This window comes from Dermacentor variabilis, chromosome 1, assembly GCF_050947875.1.
Source record: "Dermacentor variabilis isolate Ectoservices chromosome 1, ASM5094787v1, whole genome shotgun sequence".
Taxonomy (NCBI): Eukaryota; Metazoa; Arthropoda; class Arachnida; order Ixodida; family Ixodidae; genus Dermacentor; species Dermacentor variabilis.
The window spans coordinates 283100250-283122176 of record NC_134568.1 but is presented as its reverse complement, the minus strand read 5'-3'; the positions used below and the strand labels follow the sequence as shown (position 1 = coordinate 283122176).

At 45.0% G+C, this 21927-nt stretch overlaps 1 protein-coding gene and 1 long non-coding RNA gene across 5 annotated transcripts in view; one reads left to right on the top strand and one right to left on the bottom strand.

Moving 5' to 3' along the window:
- Window positions 1–5595: 5595 nt before the first annotated feature.
- LOC142566131 (uncharacterized) lies at window positions 5596–20920 on the top strand. Of its 4 annotated transcripts, none has more exons than XR_012824978.1 (5): window positions 5596–6429; window positions 7227–7273; window positions 9893–9974; window positions 16192–17827; window positions 18108–20920. It is a non-coding gene; the product is annotated as an uncharacterized LOC142566131 (long non-coding RNA). The 4 variants fall into 4 exon arrangements; XR_012824975.1 differs by having other exon boundaries at window positions 17903–20920; XR_012824976.1 differs by having other exon boundaries at window positions 5596–5815; window positions 16192–20920.
- LOC142566125 (23 kDa integral membrane protein-like) overlaps window positions 8483–21927 on the bottom strand; it is a 49517-nt gene continuing 36072 nt past the window's right edge. Inside the window, exon 7 of the mRNA XM_075676927.1 lies at window positions 8483–9448. Coding sequence (XP_075533042.1) covers window positions 9386–9448 — 63 coding nt within the window. The 3' untranslated portion in view covers window positions 8483–9385. The remainder of the gene's footprint in view (window positions 9449–21927) is intronic.

Here is a 21927-nt window from a genome sequence, read left to right as displayed (position 1 = left end):
CAAATCCCCACCGCGGCGGCCTCATTTCGATGGGGGTAAAATACAAAAACGCCGGTGTCCAGCGCACTGGGGCCACGTTAAAGATTCCCTGGTGGTATAAATTAATCCGTAGCCCCCCACTAAGGCGTGCCTCATAATCAAATCGTGGTTTTGGCACGTACAACCGCAGAATTCCTTCATGAACGAGAAGAAAGGGAGTAAACCGAGGGGCCCGATTGTTATTAATGATATCATGATAGGCCAACAAACAAAGACGCCAAGGACAACATACAGGAAATTACTTACTAATTAAAGAAATTATAAATTAATGACAACGAAAGTGGATGAAAAAACAACTTGTCGTAGGTGGGGAACGATCCCACGTCTTCGCATTACGCGTGCGATGTTTACGAGCGTTATGCGTACGACGAACGAGCATCGCACGCGTAATGCGAATACGTGGGGGATCGTTCCCCACCTGCGGCAAATTGTTTTTTCATCCACTTTCATTGTCATTAATTTATAATTTCTTTAATTCAATCAATAAGTACAAGTAATTCCCCCTATGTTGTCCTTGCAGTCTCTGTTTATTGGTCTCTCAAGGGTTCATTCATGTTATTCGCAGCATTCTTCAGCTAGGAGGTTATCTAGAATCGGTTCTGCAAAGCGTTACCAGATGGAATGTTTATGCAAGGTGAGCAAATTACGAGCGTCTGCAAAGACAGCAGCAAGACGACGACATTTCTTTTCTTTTTTACTACCTGCGAATAGACGTTAAAACCTGTTCCTTTACGCCCTCTGCCGATCCCGAAAGCGACACACAATATTGCACTGCGTCTAAACGGCGCTGGCTGCTACGAGGAAGGGACTGGGGAATGTGGGCCAATCCCGAAGGCAGTACAGTGTAACAAGCGTTTCAAAGCGCTAGCCGACACTAGGGAACAATGGGGGGGGGGGGGGAACTGGCGCGCTCTTGCTTTTATTTCTAAGCGACGTGACGCACGCGACAGAGAGTGGTTACTGCGCGCACTTCATTCCTGCGTGTGTGGCTAAGGAAAACTGGCGCGCGCACACGTGCTCTCTCTAGCTCTTGCTATGCGTCATGACGCACGGACCAATCAATCGTCCCAAAGAGCCCGTTTGCGACGCCAGAAGTATGTATGCGTGCGATGTCAGCCTAACGCCATATAATGCCAACTGTCAAGCTTAACAAAAAGCACTAAAACGGTGGTAAGGATAAACAACTAACCCATACAGATTATCCCTCCGGACGAAATTCAGTTTGATCATATAGATCCATCAAATCGAGAATCATTTGACTAAAATGAGGTTGCTGAAGAAATTATAGCTTCGGCGTTTCGCTCCAACAAGTGAACTTCCACAGGGTATATACACAAGCTATTTTATTCCTATAGATAATAACATATCAAGTGGCACATCTAGGCGAGATATCGCGCGGAGTGAGAATTTAGACCAGCCTTTTTGAAGAGTTCCTTGAAGTACACTCCAAAATAGCACCTTTGCAGCGTATAAAACAGCGTTCAATGGTTTCGAGTACATCACAAAGGCGACAATTAATGGATGACACGAAAAATGTCTCTTGAACGTATTCAGAATTTGTCCTGAGCAGCACGCCTCAAGGATGAATAGGAAATTTATGCGGCTCTTTGTATGTGTCAACGTCGCCGTGCAATCGAAATTCATTAGCTAGTTTGTCTGTTACCCAGGATTTATTTGTGCCTTAAAATGAATACGAAGAAATAAAAAAACAAACCAACTGATTTGTTTAGAGTACCGAGCTGCTGGGGCTGTGGGAGACCGAAGTTTTATCAAGCATCGGACACTTTTTTGAGGAGGCCTAATTAGTGTTGCCAACTCTCGTGTGGCCGAAGTTGGGACGGGCGGAGGGGGAGAGCGAGTGACTGAATAATCAGGGCTTACTACTGAACTAAATCTACAAAAACTGAAACGCCTTTGTGTTTATGGCAACGCAACAGAAGACAAAAGAGATTAATCTTCATTCGAGCTGTTCGCCTTTATAAAAAGGAAATTTCGTTTATTCATGGCTATTCAACAGAGGAAAAAGAAAAGTCTGGACAGTTGACCGCCCCGAATTGGGTCAAATCGAGACTCTGGACTTTTACTCGAAAGTAGGGACTGTCCCGCTAAATTCGGGACGGTTGGCAACCCTAGTCCCGATTACAAGACGAGACATGCACTTGCCTATCGACCTACCAGAAGGTGCAAGGTATGAGGCAAAGAGTGCGTCGCATTAAAAAAAGTTTACAGTTTCGTGCGAAGGGCGACGCATCGACAGCAAGAGCAAGGTTTAGCGCTGCTGCGCGTGAACTCGAACGCTCGCAGCAGCACGAAAGGCAACTTCTGCTGGGTAGAAGGAACAGCGCCCTGGCAGCTACCAGGCGTCTCAGAACGCCAGCGGCATGAGCGTCGCCAGTGGCGTTGCAGGCGTCGCACCTCGACGCTGCTGAGACCGACGGGAAACAGTCAGAATTAGCGTTCAGCGAAATATATCCGTTAAGAGCACCGGCGCTGGCACCAGTGAAATTACATCACCTTGAAACTGAGCCCAAGTATTGTTTCGCATCTTTTAATGTTCCAGAACAAAAGGCACACACTGCGAATGAAATGTTTTATTACTGTTTTTTGCGCTCTCAATCGCCAGACTTCTGACGAACAAATCACTCAAGACCATAAAACTTGGTCAGAGGAACTTTGGTGCCTTAATAATCTAGCAGCATCTAATATATTGAAGAATCCATATGGACCGCCACACCAACGCCCACAACGAAATCTGGCCACGAGTGTCGAAATAACTGATATTGCAACAAAATATAGTGATGCCATGGGGTTTTCCGCACACTACACTTATGGCCACGGCGACGCCGCGAACGCAATTGTCAAGTAAGTGTGCTATCGCTATCGAACAAGGCTCGGTAAATTACGCTGACGCGGTGAAACAGCGTATTTCACACTCTTGCAGCCAAGTGCACTCGTGTGGAAAGTAGTAGCGAAGCGGGGTTGAGAAGATGCGAGCCTATACCTACGTATTAGTCACATGTTCCTTTAAAGATCCCGCCCAGTCTTGCCATACGCAGCGCAGCTACGAGTGCCTGGCGCATGAATGCCTCGAGAAAATTGTCGCATGCAGTTATTGCTTTAGAAAGGGCAGCTAAAATGCTTGCCTAATTTTCGTCCGTCATAGAGAGGAAGCGTATGTATGCAACAGCTTTCTTCCACAGTTCACCTTTTTCGCAAGTCTCCCGAAGCAGGGACGCAGTGCTAGCGCAGTCGCTGACGTCACATTTGCGTCAGTTAATCCATTAAATTCGGCTTTATAGTTCTTGTGCGTATATTCTGGGACGATATCAATAATGCGAGAGCGTAGACAGCTCAGTTGAGCAGTCGCCGGGACTGGCCGGGAGCTTTCAGAGGGACTGTGAGTTCATTCGCTCTCAGCCTTGTTTACGGCTACGCACAATCAATACAGCTGTGAAACAGCAAACAAAGGGGGGGGGGGAGAATAAACAACCTCGGTCACCGGCCACACGGAAAGCACAAATGTACTACAGTTGCATGTAGCCCCGATATCCAGAATGAAATTTGAACTGCGCGCCACGGCGACGTTCAGTATAGGCGGAGAGTTGCGGGTACACCCCACTCCGTCGCAGCTTTCTCAGTGCAAATCATTGAAGGAGCGTCAGCATCGCGAACGCGATGTTTGAATGCCAATAGATAGTTTTAGATTAGAGGGACGCAAGCGTTGGGGCGCCCTAATCTAAAGCTCTCTAATAGCTCCGCTTCTGTTGAACGGATTGAACTACTTCTGAAAGAGTCTCATTTAACTTGAAATGCATTTACCGACTTTGATAAAAAGTGGTTCAGGGCCCCTTTAGCGCTTTACAGAATTTTGATACGTTTGCGCTGCGGAGTTGAATTCTAAACTCGATTCTCTTTTTTAATTGTGCCACGTTCAATTTTCTGAAAATATGTCAAACTCAAATCGCAGATCCACTTCGAACAATCACTATAATTCGACCTTTTCAAGAATACATTAGGCTCAATTCGTATCAGTAGCTGCCTGATCACAGTATTTCTGGACAAGGACCAAGCAGAGCTATATCGCAACATGTTTCTATGGCTCTTAGCTAAGGCTTACTATTAAGCAGTGCCTCACCAGAAGAGATGCGTCCATTGCGCGACCCAACAATAGAAACATTGGAATGAAATTTGAAAGGAAACGGAAATATTAAACCAGCAGGAAAAGCAAACGCCGAAGCGAAGCCTCACAGCTCTCACGAGCGAACTCTTTCTTTTCTCGAGAGTCGGCTGCAGAAACCTCCACTCATTTCCACAAGTGGCTCGTATTGCGCCACAACAACGATGTTTTCAAGCGCCGGAGTCAAATCTCAAATGTACACAGCTGTTGGCTCTACATTGGGTGCGGACAGCTACAGAAGTTTCACCGTGGTTGGGAGCCATCGGCGTAAGGAAGCTGGCTAACAGGCTTTTTACATGATCCAAAGAGCACTTGCATTAACCCTCTCGGTTGAGGGTGCTTAAAAAAAAATACACGCACGATTAGTAAGCGTGGCATTGTGAGCCACGCTATTGCCTTTCTGCCAATGCTTTTTTGGCATCCACTTACTGCGCTCCTATCTCACCTATAATAGCAAAGATGCCCAGTGCTGCCTTGGAGGCCATGAGCGAAGAACAAAGATGTTCGTGCAGCATGGCTCTGATTTACGTTTCACTGTTTTACGTTACAACGCCGGGGGTGCAAGCTCATGAACAAGCGCTAAAAGTGAGATGAGTGGCTATCGGCGTGGGCGCGATTAAAAGAAAGGGAAAAGGGCGTTATTTTCTGCTTTCGCAACACCACACATCCCCGAGCGTCTAATATCTCGGCACGGTCTTTTTCTTTTTTTTTTTTTCTAAATGACAAACTGTCAGTGTGAGCCCTCTGCAGAAGTGTCGTAGCCAAAATTGCAAGCACGTCATCCGTTTCACTCGAAAAGGGAGAGAGCATCATGATCTGCATTTTTGCAAGACAGCTTCTCCGTAGATCTTCGGCTGCGAGTGAGGCAGCGTAATTGCTACGAAAATGCTGCGGAATTACGCTGCTTCGACCCCTCAGGGCCAGGTTCCAAATTATACAGCTGCCGTTGTGGCGTATTGGCTTTGGTGTTGCGTCGGAGGTTGCGCGACCGAATACCGGCCGCGGCGGCCGCATTTTGATGCGGGCGAAATGCAAGAACACCCGTGTACCGTGCATGGAGTGCACGCTAAAGAATCCCATGTGGCCAAAATTAACCCAGAGTCCCCCCACTACGGCGTGCGTCAATCATATCGTGGTTTCGGCACATAAAACCCTACAATATCGAAATTATACAAATTTGGAATCTAAATGTTTGCTTGCGCGCCACTTGCCACTCCTGAACAATGTCGAATGAAACGGAAGGTTTGATTTCTCAAACGTAGATCCAATCGTATAATGGCCCTTGTTCCATGTGTGATGCGCTATTTCCGTTTACAAAAAAAAAAATCGCTATAATATAGAACCGCCATAATAGAGCCAAGCATCCATTTGCGCGACAGCAACGTAAGCGCGCCAGCGGACAATTGAAGACGCGAGCTTCTAATAACAAAGCTGCTGTCGCTCTCGCGTGGACGCTCCGCAGGCTAGTGTCGTGTTTACCGAAGCAACTGCCGCCACTCGCGAGGCTGCGATCGTCGGGCGGATACTCCCTCAGTGACCTTTTCGTGCAGACATGCCCATTCCAGCAGCAGCGCCTGCCGCCTCCAAGCCGTTTTCATGGTGCGCAGGTTTGCATCCGCCGCTCGGTCCGAGAATCGTCGGTGCCGAACAGCGGCGCGCGTGGTGACCTTTTAGCGCTGTGCTAAGAGCTTGACGCAACGGGAATCGATCAAGGCTCGCATCATCCGTCAAGCACGTCTCAAGCAGGAATCTAACATTCCACAGCACGCCGGCTCTCCTACCCACGTCGGAGGAATCGAACTCATTTTCATGGGCTCAAATCACGCACCCCCACAAAACCAAGCAGGCGAAAACCGCGTGGCCCAAGTCACCACTCGCCCGCACTGACGCGATCAGCCGACGCACGAGCGTGGCCCGGCCATGAGCGCTCCTCCGTCGACAAAAAGATGTGGCTTAAGGCAGTTGGAAAAATAAAAAAACGCATCGCCGTCGACGCGCTGATGCTCGACGACGTCGAATGTGTCCAGGGGCCGTATTCTCGGACGTATTGTGACCACCCGTACCGCGACTGTCCCGCGTCCCGCAAGGAAAAGGAAAATCTTCAAAAAATATCCCACATTTCACTTATTTTTCGGCAGCGCCTTGAGTTTAGCTGCATCTGGCCACCCCATTTGAGGATGTGTTAGCTGCGAGCACTCCAAGCTTCCGAAAAAGTAAGCCAGCCGCGCGTTTACGGCGGCGACGAATGCTTCTGGCGCCAGCTGCGCGCGCCGTCCAGCCGTTCCCCACGATGTGGGCACCCGGTTGAACACGCGCGCACTGTCGCGTCTTTAACGAAGCGGCTTGGACTTGCAGCGTGCGAACTAACGTTAAGTGACCTTGCGAAAGTTGTTGCAGCGTTCAGTTGACATCCGCCATCAACATGGACGAACTGTAGGATGAATTGTGCTGTCTGCAGCCAGCAATCGGGCAGCTATTCGCAGCGAAATAAAAAAAAAAATGTTTAGGGGACAAGTGGAGCAGCCTGCTCGAAAGTTGTTCTTCCGAATGTGACTAGTGCTGTCAATTGTGCTGAGCATTCCAGTGACTAATGATTTCGCAGGGCAACTTTTTCCCTCATTGCGGGAGCTTGGAGCAGTGAACGAAGTCAATACAGCGTAGACCTTATCAAGGTCGCATCATTGGTGAAAGCAAACTGAGCAAACCTGCCAGGAGTTCTACGAGTTGGTGCGATCAGACCGAGCCATTTTAGAGGCGGTTCGATCTGACAAGAAATATGACTTCAAGAAAGTAAAACAAGGGGTCTCGAGTACTTTCCAGGCCCTTAATCAGTAACGTGTGGAAACTAAGCCACAGCTGTTTTGTGAGCGACTGTTTGAGTTGCCGAATTTTTGTGTTGATATTAACTGGTCCGTGTCAGCATATTGCAGTGATGTACAAAATAGTTTTGTTTAGGCAGATGTGTATTTGAACTTCAACATTTATCAGTTACTCTATTTTCCTGTTTCAGAGATGACAAAATGTTGCATGCAAGACGAAGTTTCTCGCCAGAAGTTCGTAAGTTACTGTAGTTATTTTCTTATCGTAATGTGTCAACGGAAGTGGACCACGTGATGAACGTACAATCTCAATACGAGAAAATGTTGCCTTAGATCTTGTGTGAAACGTCCCTTAAGTTCAAGTGATGCGCCTACGTTTGAAGGAAACACTCATGTAATGTTGAAGCACGTGTATTTGAAGGAACTGGCCTTAATAATACACATACTGAACACTCGTTCGTCCTCTCCTTCACTTTGTTTTACTTTAAAGACAACAACGTCCCTTAACAAGTTGGGTAATCGTAGCGCCCACTAAGTTCAGCCCAAAGCAGAACAGTTCGCTTATGTTTTTTTTTTTTTTTTAGAAACAGCGTAATCATACAGGTATGAAGGAACACGTTCCCACTTATTAGAACATGCACAAAGGAGACAAGACGGGTAGTGTGCCTCGATGCGCGCGCCCTGGAAGGGAGCGCGCGCATCGAGGCACCCTAAAGACGGGGATGACGCAGCGCCTTTCCCGTCTTTTTCCGAACCAATTCTGCGCTCCCCTTTGCAAGGCTGCAGCCAGCGCTAGTCCGCGACGTCGCCAAAAGTTGGTCAGCTGAACACGGGTACCATGGCCGCGCTCTGAAAAGCTCCGAGACTTCGCGAAGGCGGCGGTCTGGTGCAGCGAGACGGTGGCCGCCATGGTCACCTCGCGCGCCGCGCCGCGCCGGCTGGGCACAGCTGGCCACGGGTCGGATTCCCGCGCTCGGCATCATCCATCAAGCCGTCAGCCGGCGGCGCGCATGCAACGGCCGCCGTCCGGGTGACCAGCGTGCCCTTGGCGCTGCGGCGCGCACCTGCGACGCGCAGCGGCCGCCGAGAATCGCGACGGCGACCCTTTGTTTTGCTCCCCCATCCTGTGACAGCGCAGTTGTCGAGCGGCGACGCTTCGGGGTACGACCACAATCCGGCATTGTTGCTCAGAGAGAGAGAGAGAGCTGAAGGGGGGTGTACGTACGTCACTCGCTGCCAGCGGTCCACGTGTGTGTGTGCGGAGCCGAAATGATTTATGGAAATCTGCGGCGATGCACATTGTCGTAGGGCACATTGCGAACGACGGGGGACGTGCAGAATGCGCGTCATCTAGTTGAACTGATAACGCACTACACCAGGAACAAAGTGCAAACCGCAGTTTCCACAATTTCTGGCATTATCTGGCAAGAACACAGTCACAAAAGGATCACAAACATTCAATGGCTTTACTCCACTTGAAAGCGCAAACATCAGCCATTACATTGTTTTATTAGACACAGTTAAATAACGTATAGTATAGCAACAATACATACTGCTTTCAACTACTGCTGGGTACAGGTAAAATGAAAGGCAACTGCACAGACAAACTGCCAAAGCCAGCACAATATTAAGAAAGAAAAAGCTAATCATACCAGTAACTACATGAAGAGAACACATTCTTACCAAAATGTGAAGTAGCTTACTAAAGTGAACATTTTCTGTACAGATTGGATTACATGTCGTAAGTACACAGCATTTGCCAGACAACAGTAAATGGAACTACAATGCCGCCTAACTATCCAGCCACAAGTAGTGGTGGAACACAACACTGGTGCGGCATTTGAAATCCCAGGTAGAAAGCATAAATGTCCATAAAGAAGCATCACACTGCAACTATTTCAAGAGGAAACACCAAAAGTCTACATTTAGCCTAGTAAGGTAATGCTAAGATCATACCTGCCAAATAAGTGTGGCTGCCTAAAGTTTGGGCAATGAACATTGATCGTGGTTAACAGGTGCCCATGAGGCCAACCTTTGCCACTGGTGGTTATATTCAGGCCATATGCCAACAGTGATTTTATGTACACTCTGCACATGGTGGTTTTTAACATTTGTCCTGTGATCGTAAGGCACGGAATGTATCCAAGCTATCTTTTTTTTTTTTTAAGAACTGGGGGAAATTAATCTTCGCAGCACTAGTGGACAACTCCGTTTCGTTTTGGCACCAGCTACACAGAGCATATTTTACACCTTGAAGTGTACAGATCAGCTTAACGAGGAAAGCACTGAACCTGATGACAGACTGGCAGAATAAGACATCACCAGAACAGAACGGTCGTAGAATGTCGTCCTACACCACCTCGTATTTTCTGATAGCTTTGGCCAAGCAGCAGCCAAAAACAATGCCGACAACCTGTAAAATAAAAACATCCATAAGTGCCCAGCAGTTTGCGTGTAGCATGCAGGGCTAGTCTGCAATAAGCCTCTGGAGCAAAATCTCGCAACTAAAGAAGACAAGTAAAATATACACAGGACCATAAAAGGCACAGTTGCACAAAATGCTATTGTGCATTTCTCTGAGAATACAGGTAGATTCTCCTCTGAGTTAGGGCAGCTATGGATGAACGATTGTGACATCTAGAAAATGAAAAGACCAACATGACTGTTTAGCCAGCCATGTGAAGATCAGTATGAAGCTTAATGTTTTTATGAGCCATGTACAGCAAAGAGTATTAAAAGGCAATACTGGCATCAGTATGACATTTTTCAGATTTCCTGTTCGATATATTCAAGCACAGCACAGTGCAATAAAATAACTAGGGTCTCTTGAAAAAAGATTTTGAATGCTTACTTTCAGACCCTCCTGTGGAGAATGCTTTTCTAATTAACAGATTGAGAACATGAATAGCTAAGTGGCATTGACAAACTTCCAGAGTACCGTAAGTACACATCCTCCTCATGCTTTGCAATTGTCATGCCTCACTATGATCCTCATAAATATGCAGTACTGGAATTAGACACCACAATATTGCCATGCTTTTACATCTCATTAATAACATCAAGACAGCAGTGCAGAGAGCAATATGCACACATGATAGTGCTGTCGAGTAACAGGGAAATTTCAACACTTCTCAACAGAAATCCGTTAACATTGCCTACTTGGCTTTAATGCCTAGACTATATAGCCACAAGAACTTGGAAGTGTAACCAATAAGGCATCACTGCAGTGAGCCTGAAATTTTTCATCCTTCACAGCACTGCAACATACCTTTCATCTAGAAATCTTTGCCTAAGAAGGTGCAAATCGCCACAATACTGGACACAGTGCAGCAGCATGAGAACTCCACAAACATGCAAAACCTATGGTGACACTGCAGCTACATATCCAATCCCCAAAAATGTGTGTGCAAGAAACAAAGTGGCACATAGGCATAAAATTTATGTCTTAATACATTACATAGTGTACAAAAATGCTGCACTACAGTTGAAATCCATATTCAATTACTCATGACAATGCTAAGCCTAAAAGGCTATGTAGGGCTGGTTGCAAAGCATCTACAAGTGTGTGGGTGCAGACTCCAACACTAAGGAGTCTGTCAGTCCCTCCATTTTTCACCACTAAGGACATGCTTCTGCTTCAATGCTTGTGTGTCTCATTAAGCACTGCTGTTCAATAAAGAAATGGACAAATGACATTTTTGAGTCAAGAGTACTGTCAAATACATAATTTATGTGGATGACAAGTTTGGCTCTGCAGACACAAATGCTGAAGACAGCCAAAAATGCACAAAACAAGATATACTACATAATTCGTCAGCAAATTAATATCCTTATGAAATTTAAGAAAATAAATCCTGTTCTTTTTCGCAACAAATCAAGGTTAGTGTGCCCCACTCACAAAGCCTGAACAGTAAATTTTTGAATTTGTGAAAACACTTAGCATTTTGCTTCATTAGCACGTCATGCTGAATGCACAAGCAAAGTCTAGGGCACGCTACAGATGTATGAGCAAACATTTCCTGTACGAAAAAACTTGTGCTGTACAAACATTACAGTCATTTAATCTAATTTAGCGATGTTACAAGAAAAGCCTTACATTCTATTGGGGGTCTAGGAAGAACGAACACACCTTTGTATTAATTTCCAAGATAATGAACCTTAATGGTCATCACTGAACAGCCATCAGATCTGAATTCAAGATGGCAGGCTGTTTAGCTAGCTTTCTCCCCAATCCTGCCTTAACAAGACAGAGCATTGGTGTATTCCACAATCACATACAAATTACAGGTTTTCAACTGCTGCAATATTGTCTTTCCAAATGCACTAAATAGGTGCAAACTAGCAGAACTTTATGTGTTGTCAAAAAATGCTATATTAAAAAGTGTTGAATGAGCTACTTTTTCTTTTTGTAATTGTGAAACATATGTACTTGGATTTTATCTGAAATTTCTGCAACTCTCGTTGCTGCCTTTGTGTGCTGGGTTGGCAAGGCCAGTCAAGCTACCATAACACAGCTTCTAAGGCTGTGTTAAAAATTACTTCGTAATTCTAGAACAGTCCTGGTGAATTGAATGTCCCTTCAGAAACAACTTATGAAGAAAATCCTACATGAAGCTCGAGCATACAGGAGCAAACCAAGTTCAGACCTGAACTGGGAAAGTAACAAAAATTGTGCGGTCCCTCTCCCCCCCCTCCAAAAACATATATAAATAAGACTAGTTTTAATGCATTTACTCTGCGAGCAGACCTGCACCAAACAGTCATGACTTTTTGGCGTGGTGTCTAACATGCATGCGTAGACCTGATATGGTCTCAAGTTCCATTGGAACAGTCCATAAATATAGTGGAGCCGGCACTATGTGCATCAATGAGGCATTCAGACTAAAATTACCCCAGTAGCTCAATTTTTGAAATAATGGCTTTCCTTGAGCCTATAACACGCTATAAAGCTGCTTCTACCACTTTGACTTGCAAGAAGCATTGAGTGTGTTGTGAGTATGAAATGAGCAAGAAAAGTTCTCAGAAATATAGGGCATATCATGAAGATCCCATCCTAACATGTGTGCGACTAAACCAAGATTACAGTGACGACTCATGGCTTTGTTCTAATGTGCAAAACCTCTTCTGCATAAGTGTGCCGCGGCACACGTGAAAGTTGAATAGTCAAGATTCATTTCTCCAAGAGAAAAATGCCCAGGACAAACAGCTGCTTTGAAGCAGCTTGAAATGGCACGGGGCTCGTTTACAAAATGGCAGCAGGACGAGGAAGATCATAACCACGGAATCCGCTCTTCCGACTGTGCAAGTTGGCAAAGAAGGTCTCCCACTTGGAACCAAATTATATGTCAGCAGTTGGTTACACATGTTATAGGATATTGTGGTAGGAACTGCGACAATATTTTTAAAGTGATTCGCCATCAACAACTATGCTAAACCATGTGTGACAAGGAATTCGTTTGAGGCTTCTTTTTGATCCAACGTCCTTGAGCGAGCTCCGTGCCACGCATATATGAGGAATGCTGAACTGGAGCACAAACGGCTCAAACAAAAAGACCGTACTTAATGCAGTACACTGAAGCATCAGCCAGAGGGAAGTGCAACAAAAGCACAAAAACACCGACTGGAGAACTGACAGCGTCTACTATATCTACATCAGTGGCCCCTCCATTGATTTCCAGAATGATGACGTATAATGTATGGTGGCAAATGACAATTACGTACTTATTCGGGAACATTGTCTGCTTGCTAAAGTGTACTCTTTCTGTATTTTCATGTTATGTAAGTCTATGCTATTTGTTATGAATGCATTGCTAGTTTTTTCATATAGCTTTTGTTCCTTGGAAATTCCTTGAACTAATCCTGTATTTTTTACTCTTGGAATGTATTCTCTCCCCTCTGCAATGTACAATTATGTACCTTGAGGGTATCACAAATAAATAAATAAAATAAAAACTGAATTTTGGTTTCAGCTTGATAACCAAGGCATCATCAAGAGAAGGAGGCTTTTCTTCTAATGATTTATTTGGTACAGGCTTGGCAAAATGTCCCACTAAAATGCCGTTTTGGAGCAGGACAGTGCAAAGGACAGTTCTAGGCACAAATTGGCGCAGCTGTTCCTCCACTGGAAACCTCATTAAAGGGATACTAAAGATAAATAACTTGAGCTGTACTAGTAAATTACTGAATGGATCAGAAATCAGCTTGTTGGTACATATCAACGAGAACAATTGGGGAGAGCACATAAAGACGAGACAAGATTAGATAATATGAGCACAGACTATCAACAATTATTTAAAAAGAAATATGTATACTACGTGAAGATGTGTAAACAGTCAAATTCCGAAATCTGAGATACTAAAAAGCATCATAAAGCGGAATGACAGCTGGAGCGCACAGTTCTATCATTGGTCAGACAATGAAACTAAATATTTCACCTCCTTGGCGAACACTTTTAGGTGATTAATCATGCGTTATGCAAGTTTTACAATTCGAAGATATTGACACTCCACATGAATTAATGCTTGGTTCTGACAATCAGAATTCGCTTTGCCATTAGACTTAGCGGACAAACAGCATTCACAAAGCCAACAAATTGCCTTCCCTCAAGCAATGCAACTAGTTCCGTTGTTTATAATGGCAATTTTAGCTATATGCTATATGAAAACTGAACAAAGAACCTTAACAAGCCATAGCACAATGTCTGAACGTTAAGTTTCCACACTAGCGGCCTTAAGGACCCTGCGGCAATGCCGTGATAAAGTCCATATATTTGGTTGGCTACTGTAATTACAAGTTGGTTGGCTACTGTAATTACAAGTTGGATGGCTACTGCAATTACAAGTTCAAAAGCATTGGCTTGTACAGTAGCGAATGTGTCAAGAACAACGCTTAGGCACAGACTGCACCTAGTGCTGGCAGCCACCATTAAACAGAAGTGTTTCAGTTTCTTGTGCAAGTAATGTGTGCATTTCTGAATAATCTAGCTCAAAAACTAATGTTATCCGCAGGAGACAATTTTTTCAAATTCTGGGAAGCTTAAGAATGATCACCCCATATATATTCTGGCAACGAAAATGTCCATTACAGTCGCTGGTTGACTTTTCAGGGGGTCAATGTATTGGAATGAGATTATTTGGACTTCCCTGCGGCAACGCCACCTACCATTTGAAAGTAACCAAATTTTCAGATGCTACATGGTGTTTCGGGCATCAACTGAATGCGCAATGCCACAAGCATGGTGGTCATGAACAAAGCTACAGTCCAGTCATGTTTATTTATTTATTTCACAATAACCCTAAAGGCCCTCTAGGGAGGGTATTAAATAGGGTAAATGTTACATAGGTGAGGTGAACAGTGCGTAATGTAAATACGCACTGTTCACCTCACCAATGTTAAGTAGTATAAAACTGCAACTTTGGTTGACGATGGAATGGCACTGGCTACGCCTAGTGGCCTAAGCAGCACGGCCAGCAGTGACTGGTGGCAAGCCATCGCATGAGGCTCACTGTCAATTTGTTGCACTCTCAGATCTTATCAGTGATCGAGCATAGATCCAATGCACAGGCTAGACCGACAGCCTTAGTAATGGAATGTGGATCCACGTGTGGTCCACTCTGCACCCAAAACGTGTGCCGGCAACGAAACTTGGCTATAGCAACTTGAAATGATACATACTGGACGCACATGCATTTAAGCCAGTAGCTTGACTGGTTGGACCACATTTGGCAAGCAAATGTGCCAATCCCACACGAGAACATCGATGGCACGGTTGTGCATTTGTGGGGATGCAGAGCGTGCTCATGTACAGTAAAACCTCGTTAAACCGTACCCGCTTAAACAGTAGATCCGTTTTAAAAGTAGTGAAGTCAAATCCCCGACTCAGTAGCCATTGAACATAATGTGTTTTGTATCCACATAAACCGTACCAGCTTATCGCGTACGCATCGGTTAAAACATAGCATTTCCACTTTTCGTCGTGCAAACACGGCAGTGCGTTGTCTCTATCGGGCGGCCTGGAAGAACAACAAGCCTCAAAGATCAGAACAATGGCCTCCAAGCGCCCTGTGCGTTTGCACATGAAGCCACATCAACATCATTTCGGCGCCTTGCCAGAGAGCGTCGAGCGTTGTGGCGTTGTGCAAGCGATGACTTGCGCCATGCCGAAGCTCGGATAAAAAAAGACACCGGGTGCTCAGCGTAGAAGAAAAATTAGACATTGTCCGTGCTGTCAAACGTGACACGAAGAAGTTGGTGCTGGCACGCGACAGGGATCTGCTGTTGACTACTGTGTGTGGCATGTGGACCGCGAAGAGATGTCGGCCATGAGGTTCGACTTTTCGCCATCGTTGCCTCTGTTGTTGCCGAAGTGTCGACTAGCGACAGTGACGAGGACGACACAGAAGGCGACAGCATGGGTGATTCAAGCCCGACAGTGGCAGAAGCTGCGTATTACGCCAGCCTCATGAATGCAATCGTCACGACGAGAACAGCACCCGGCAATGAAAAAGGCGCCCCGGGACTTCTGCAGCACTACCGCGCGCATGCATGGAGAATACGCAATGCCAACGAGGAATCTGCCATGCGAGTGTTTGCCGAGAAAAGGGGGCTGGTTGAAAAGCTGGCACGCAGCTTCAGTAAGTTTGAGGCCGCTGTTGTCATGCTAGGCCGCCGCGGCATCAAACGAAAATAACACTTGTCACGCGAAGTGAATAAATACTGCATGTTTTTTTTCCCCTTTCATCGCACTCTCTCAGAGTTCCGTGTTACATTTTTGACAGGTAAGTGGGCGATATCATGCTAGTTCGGTTAAACAGTACTACCATTTAGCACATACTTTTTTCCGAGCTCCTGCCAACTATAGTTTAACAAGGTTTCACTGCATCGTATTTTTGCACATCTACCCCACACCAAAAATTTGAACATAACAGTAAAGTCCACCTGCAAATTATATGCAAATGTCACCTAGAGGTGTGGCTTCACAGCAGTGCACATGGCACTTATGTGAAGCCACACCTCAAGGCCAAGTTCTCTACCATCTTAGGTTTCATTATCTCCTGGGGAACCCAACATCAATGTGTTGAAGCTTGCTCTTCTCTCTTTGACGGCCACCTATTCTCTTTTCGGATTGCCATTTTGCCTTTTTTGCTGTGTTTGCAGTGCACAAACAGTGCTGATGGTGCCAGCAAACCAGGACTGATCACGATAGCTGTGCTCAATGGCAGCTCTTCACAGCGTAGAAGATTATGAGTGTCACTAAAAAGGTGGGAACAAAGCTGCTGGCTGAAGATACAATATGGAGAGTTGTGAATCTGCAAGACTATTATAACTATTGGAGCACTGTTGCGCGCAGTGGTGTCTGCCAGTTATACGCGATTTTTTCCCCCTGGTAATCAGAGGGACTGGTTACACATGAAAAATACAGTATTGTTGCTGAAGTGCCTCATAGCAGCATGGCAAGATGCCGACGTGCCATCAAATTACGCAGGATACCGTTCTGTTGCCCCGTCGAAAGCACTGCTTGCTTTTCTTTTTTGCATAGACCTTATCACAATTCTTTCTCTGCCATTATCTGCATGTATGCTTATAACGAATATCATATGTAACAAAGGTATTTTCATGGACTGAGACTTATAACGAGGTTCGGCTATCATCACAGCCATCCAACTAGGCTGCTACTGTCTACTATGGGCCACAATCAGGGTAACATTGTTTGGGATGAGAAAATGGCATGGCGATACTAAGACAAAGTGCATCCCTTTTGTTCTCACCAGAGCACTCGTAAGCTCACTTACAATTAATGTTTTTCCTATTCCAACTAACCACCGACACATTTGGAAGCATATCCCCAAGCATAAATGGAGTGCATCCAGCACGATTTCCATACGAGCATTAGAGACTAGGAATGTACAAACAGTAGTTACGAGACCAAAGTGAATAGTTATGTAAGTGAATCGAATATGAACTGAATAGTGCCAGAAGCAAACCAAATGGAATACCAAACATTGTTCTAATAGGCAGTTTGTGAATGTACAGCTTTCTTACCAATCACATTAATCTTAACATTGTGGCATTAACAACATTAAAAAGTGTCAATACATTACACATTATAAAGCATGCTTTATTAGAAGCACAAATGAAGCATTAGAAACGACAATATAGTTTTTTTGCAAGCACTGGGCTCTTTGGAGCATACGTGGTCATGCATTATTATATCAAGTTTATGAAGGTAATCTTGACCAAAAAAATATCTATACCTACGCAATCATATCATATGAGCGTTATCTGCAGCAATGGCAGAGGAAAAAAAGTTTAATGAGGCCACTACTGTGTGAAGTATGCTGCAATGAAACATATTCATGTTTAACCCAATGAAAGGACATAAATAGTACTAATGTCACACCGAGGTTCGGTTTTGGAGCTGACCTAATTCGCCCTCAGGGGGCACTGTAATAGTTCTGCAGAGCCTATTTAAGTGACTGCTCGCTTAATAAAAAGATTCTTCGCCTTAGTACCTGCCTGCGTCTACGTGTCCTTTTCACAGGCCAGTGTCCTGGGGCACCCAACGTGCCCGGTGTGGCATTCATGGAGGCCCCGCCAACATAACAGTTTGGCGACAAGGATTATCCTTCCATGCGGGCTGCACATCGTCGATTGCTGCCATGATGCTTACAAGAATTACCGATGAGCCATTCTGCTGCTGTGGACGCCAGATATTACGCTATCAGCGCTGCACCTGCGAAACTCATTCCGTTGCCATTCTGACGAGGACAATTGATTTTCATAGAGGCCAAATGTAAGCGAGGACTCGCAACGTTACTTTCAATGGTGATTACGTCCTCATAACTGCTGTCTACTGCCTTTATTTCAGCCATGCTCCTCAAAAACTCATTCATAATGACTTGCTTCGACTACTGCCTGCCACCTTCGACGCTACTGTGGCGTCACCTTCCGCCTCATTTCGTCTCCTGTCTCCTGCCTCTTTCCCCATGAATGCTGCAATTCCCCCATCAAAATTTTTGTCATGTCCCGGCACCTCAGCGATTCCCTGGCCTAAATAGTAACACATTTTACAGGTCTAAGTCGATGACACGGCCAGGGATGCCATGCCAGAACACAAGAAAGCGTTACTGCTCAACGCTTTGGGGGTGGAGGGAGTCGGAATTTACTTCAGAGTTTGAAGAATGGACACAGGCAGGTGCTGAAGAGGGAACTGGAGATACCGAGGACAAATGCTTTGTAGAAGACGAATTCTGAAGTCGTCTCCACTTCAAGCGAAGGACGCAGAGTGTCACTGAATCTACGGTGGAATTCATACAAGACATGTAACGGATGGCTAAACTATGCAAGTTTGGTGCAGCAACGGATCTAATGCTACAAGACCAAATTCTTTGTGCCTTGTCACAACAACTTCGTTGCCACTTCGTACAAACGGGCACTAATTTTACGGTGAGAAAAGCAATGGAAGTGGCCAAGGAAGACGAGCGAACAGAAAAAGTGATGCAGCAACTCGGCGTTCTGCAAGTAGATGGCATATCACAACATTGGCAGCCAGAAGACTGCAAACTTGACCACCGTCGTCCTCTAAGAGATCAAGTGGCGGTCATCTTCCCCACCTGGCGCCATTCCAAGATGGCAGTCACCTTCCCTGTCCCACTCCAGTCCAAGGTGGCAGCCATCTTCTCCGTCCTGCCTGTCTCTGTTCCAAGATAGCGGCCAGTGAACAAGCCCCCAATGCGTGTTTCCGTTCAAGTGAACATGACTACAGCTGATGATTGGCACCGGAGCGATTGTGTATTGAATATTCATGATTACAAGAGATACTTCTTGCACATCCACCTCCTTCAGTCTCATCTGGTCATTCAGAACTATTTGCAACAAGTTGTGAAGAACTTAGGATTTTTCAACACAACTGAAATTTCAAGACAAGTTAGCACCGGTGAACTTTCACGTGACTGAACTCTCATTTCTTAAACATGATGCTATCAAGGCATTGAAGGTAGTAATCGATGGAGCGACTGTCGTGTCCAAGCCACATCTACACTGGACTTTGACAATGGTTCCCGCTGCACAGAATATCAATAGACTTTAGTGACCTTGTATGGTGCAACGGACTTTGACAGTGCTCTGCAGGCCAACGCCTGTTCGACTTCACCACCACTGAGAGTGAACCAGCGTAGAGTGTTGGAACATTCTACCTTAGTGGACTTGCACACTACATCAGACTTTGGAACTGTACCACGTCTGAAGTTCCATCGAACTTCAATGCCAGCGAGCGTCACCGAAGTTCAAGCGTCAACGGCAAGCTCCACGGAAAACCCAGGTGAACTGTACATCACGTCTAAATTAGCGTGTTGAGCACATTCTTACCAGGCTTTTCTATAGTCGCATGCATGCCGAGGCATATACCCCTCTTGCAAATTCTTTCGTAAAACAGTCAGATGCAGTTACTTCAGATATTCCTTCAGTGAATTCTGCATTTCAGTGCAGTTCTCATTCGCAAGTGCTTTTATACAGCTCGTGAAGTAGCTCGAATGAGTGTTCAATGTTTGGCCGTAAGGCAAGAGAGTTGGGCACAATTACTTGTGCTGACTGATGCGCCCAGTCATACTGCTCCGCGAGCAGCGTCCACTGCCGAGCGTTTCAAGGAATCTGAAGATTCTGTTCAGGCACCTGCTGTACGTCTGGCTGTGGTGCCCAGCCAAAATGGTCCTAATTTCACCTGATAAGCATGTAACTGAACTTAGTGGCTCAATGCAGGCAGCTTCACAACGAATGACTGATGTGCCCAGTCCCATGCTTTCTCTGAAACACATAAGGCTCATTTCAAAAGATGAAGCGCCAACAGTGACAGCACACTAAGAAGGTGCAAAGACAGGACTTCTTAGTGTGCCGTCACTGTTGGCGCTTCCCCCCCTCCCCCATCTTTTGAAAGCTATGCAACAACTAGCGCCACAACGTGTTTTACTACGTAAGGCTCATGTCTCAGCCTTCGTGCTTCCATGCAGTTCTACACAAGTCTTCGCTTCCAGCTGTTCCCGAAGAGCGTGTCAATGAATCTTCCGATTCTTTCGAACCTTGTTCTTCACCCTCAGAGTCATCTGGCATGCGCTTCAGTGAACGTGGAAGCCGAAATGTCAAGTCTTTATTCTAAACCCCAGTTTTGCCTGGTGGGTGTTTAACTGAGCAGGAACGCTCAAAGGTAGCTTCGGAGCCAGTACTGGCACCTACAGAGGGCACTCAGCCTGAACTTTTAATGCAATTGCCTCGGCAGTCAAAAAAGCAGCAGCAGAAACCACGCCACCTCAAAGATTTTCTTCCTTGATGCACACAAATTCACGTGTTTATATTCCTCATTTATGCATTGCATTTCCACGTTTAAGTGACTCAGGACATGTGTTCGGATAATTTTTTATTGTCTGTTGTACAGTTCATGGTTGTGTTTACATTCTTCATTACTACATTGCATTTGGATGTGTGACTGAACATGGGTTCAGATATTTATTGTCTGTGGTGCAGTGTAACTGTTACATGTTTATCCTTGATGTGGTTGGATGTGTATTTGCATTGTTTGTGTGTAAAAAAAAAAAATTACGGAGTGCTCTACTGTGCATCACATTTGTTTACCTTTTTTTTTAGTAAGCTGGGAGAGAGTTGTGAATTAGTTTTCGAATTATATAATGGCCTTGGAATGTAACTACGAGTAAATTGTAGTATTAAGAAATCGTTAAAAATGTATAAGGGTTTCTTCCCCCGACTTCTAAAAAAAAGGGGGATGTTATACCGAGGTTTCGGTTTTGGAACCGACCTAATTTGCCCTCGGGGGTGCTGTGGTAGTACTGCAGGGCCTATTTAAATGGCTGCTTTCTGAATAAAATCGATTCTTTGCCTCAGTACCTGCCTGCGTCTGCGTGTCTTTTCTACAAGCCGTCGTCCCGGCGTGCCCAATGAGTTCATGGAGACCACGCCAACATAACTAATGCAATACTACTCACTGCCAAATGTCATGTCAAAAGAACATATTTTTTTTGCTAATCATGTTTAGCCATAGATGTGTGGCTTTCCGAGTGACGCAGTGTGCTCTAATCTAATGTCCACAGAATAGCATTAATTTATCTTATTTTTGCTTTATGTTTTATTGTGCACAGTCTATGTGAGAAATGATCACTATTTAAAAATATTCTAATTTTCAAATAGTGCCTTTCAAGAGTTGAATATTGGCTATTAGATTCATGGAGCAAACCAAATAGGACAATATTAGATTCGTTACGTAAAATTTTCGAATATTTACCCACCCTTACTACAGTTGGTCAAGCAGTGCATTCTATACTCCAATTAATGGTGCTTTCACTTTTACCATTCACCCATAACCATAGGAGGTTTACAAATATTAAATTTTGTATTGGCCACTTTTCTTTAGCCTGTCACAATAGAGCTAAACGCAGGCATCTGGTGTGTGGACTTTCAATTTTAATGAAACACTTTTTAATTTTTACGAAACAAATTTGAATGGGTCTTATCACTACGGGTTCTGTACTTACTCTAAATACATTCCATTGGGAGACGTTTACAAAATTCACTGCGAATCTTAGAATGCAACAGGTGAATAATAAGAGATTGACTAGAAATGTGCACACATAGGAGCAGTTGGGCCCATTCACTCAAGCATGAACACGCGGCTGCCTTATCACATGTTTTTGCCAAATACTACGAAGAGCCTTCAGGTAGACCAAGGGGTGGAAGCATTGTATTTGACCTACATAAACGTCACATCACTATCATCGACGTGTAAAAAATACGCGACCTTGCAAGTCTTGGAGAATTTTTTTATCCTTTCAAAAGTACAGAGAACAAACATTTTCAGGGATAAGGTGCACCAAGTGCATTTGCGTGCTA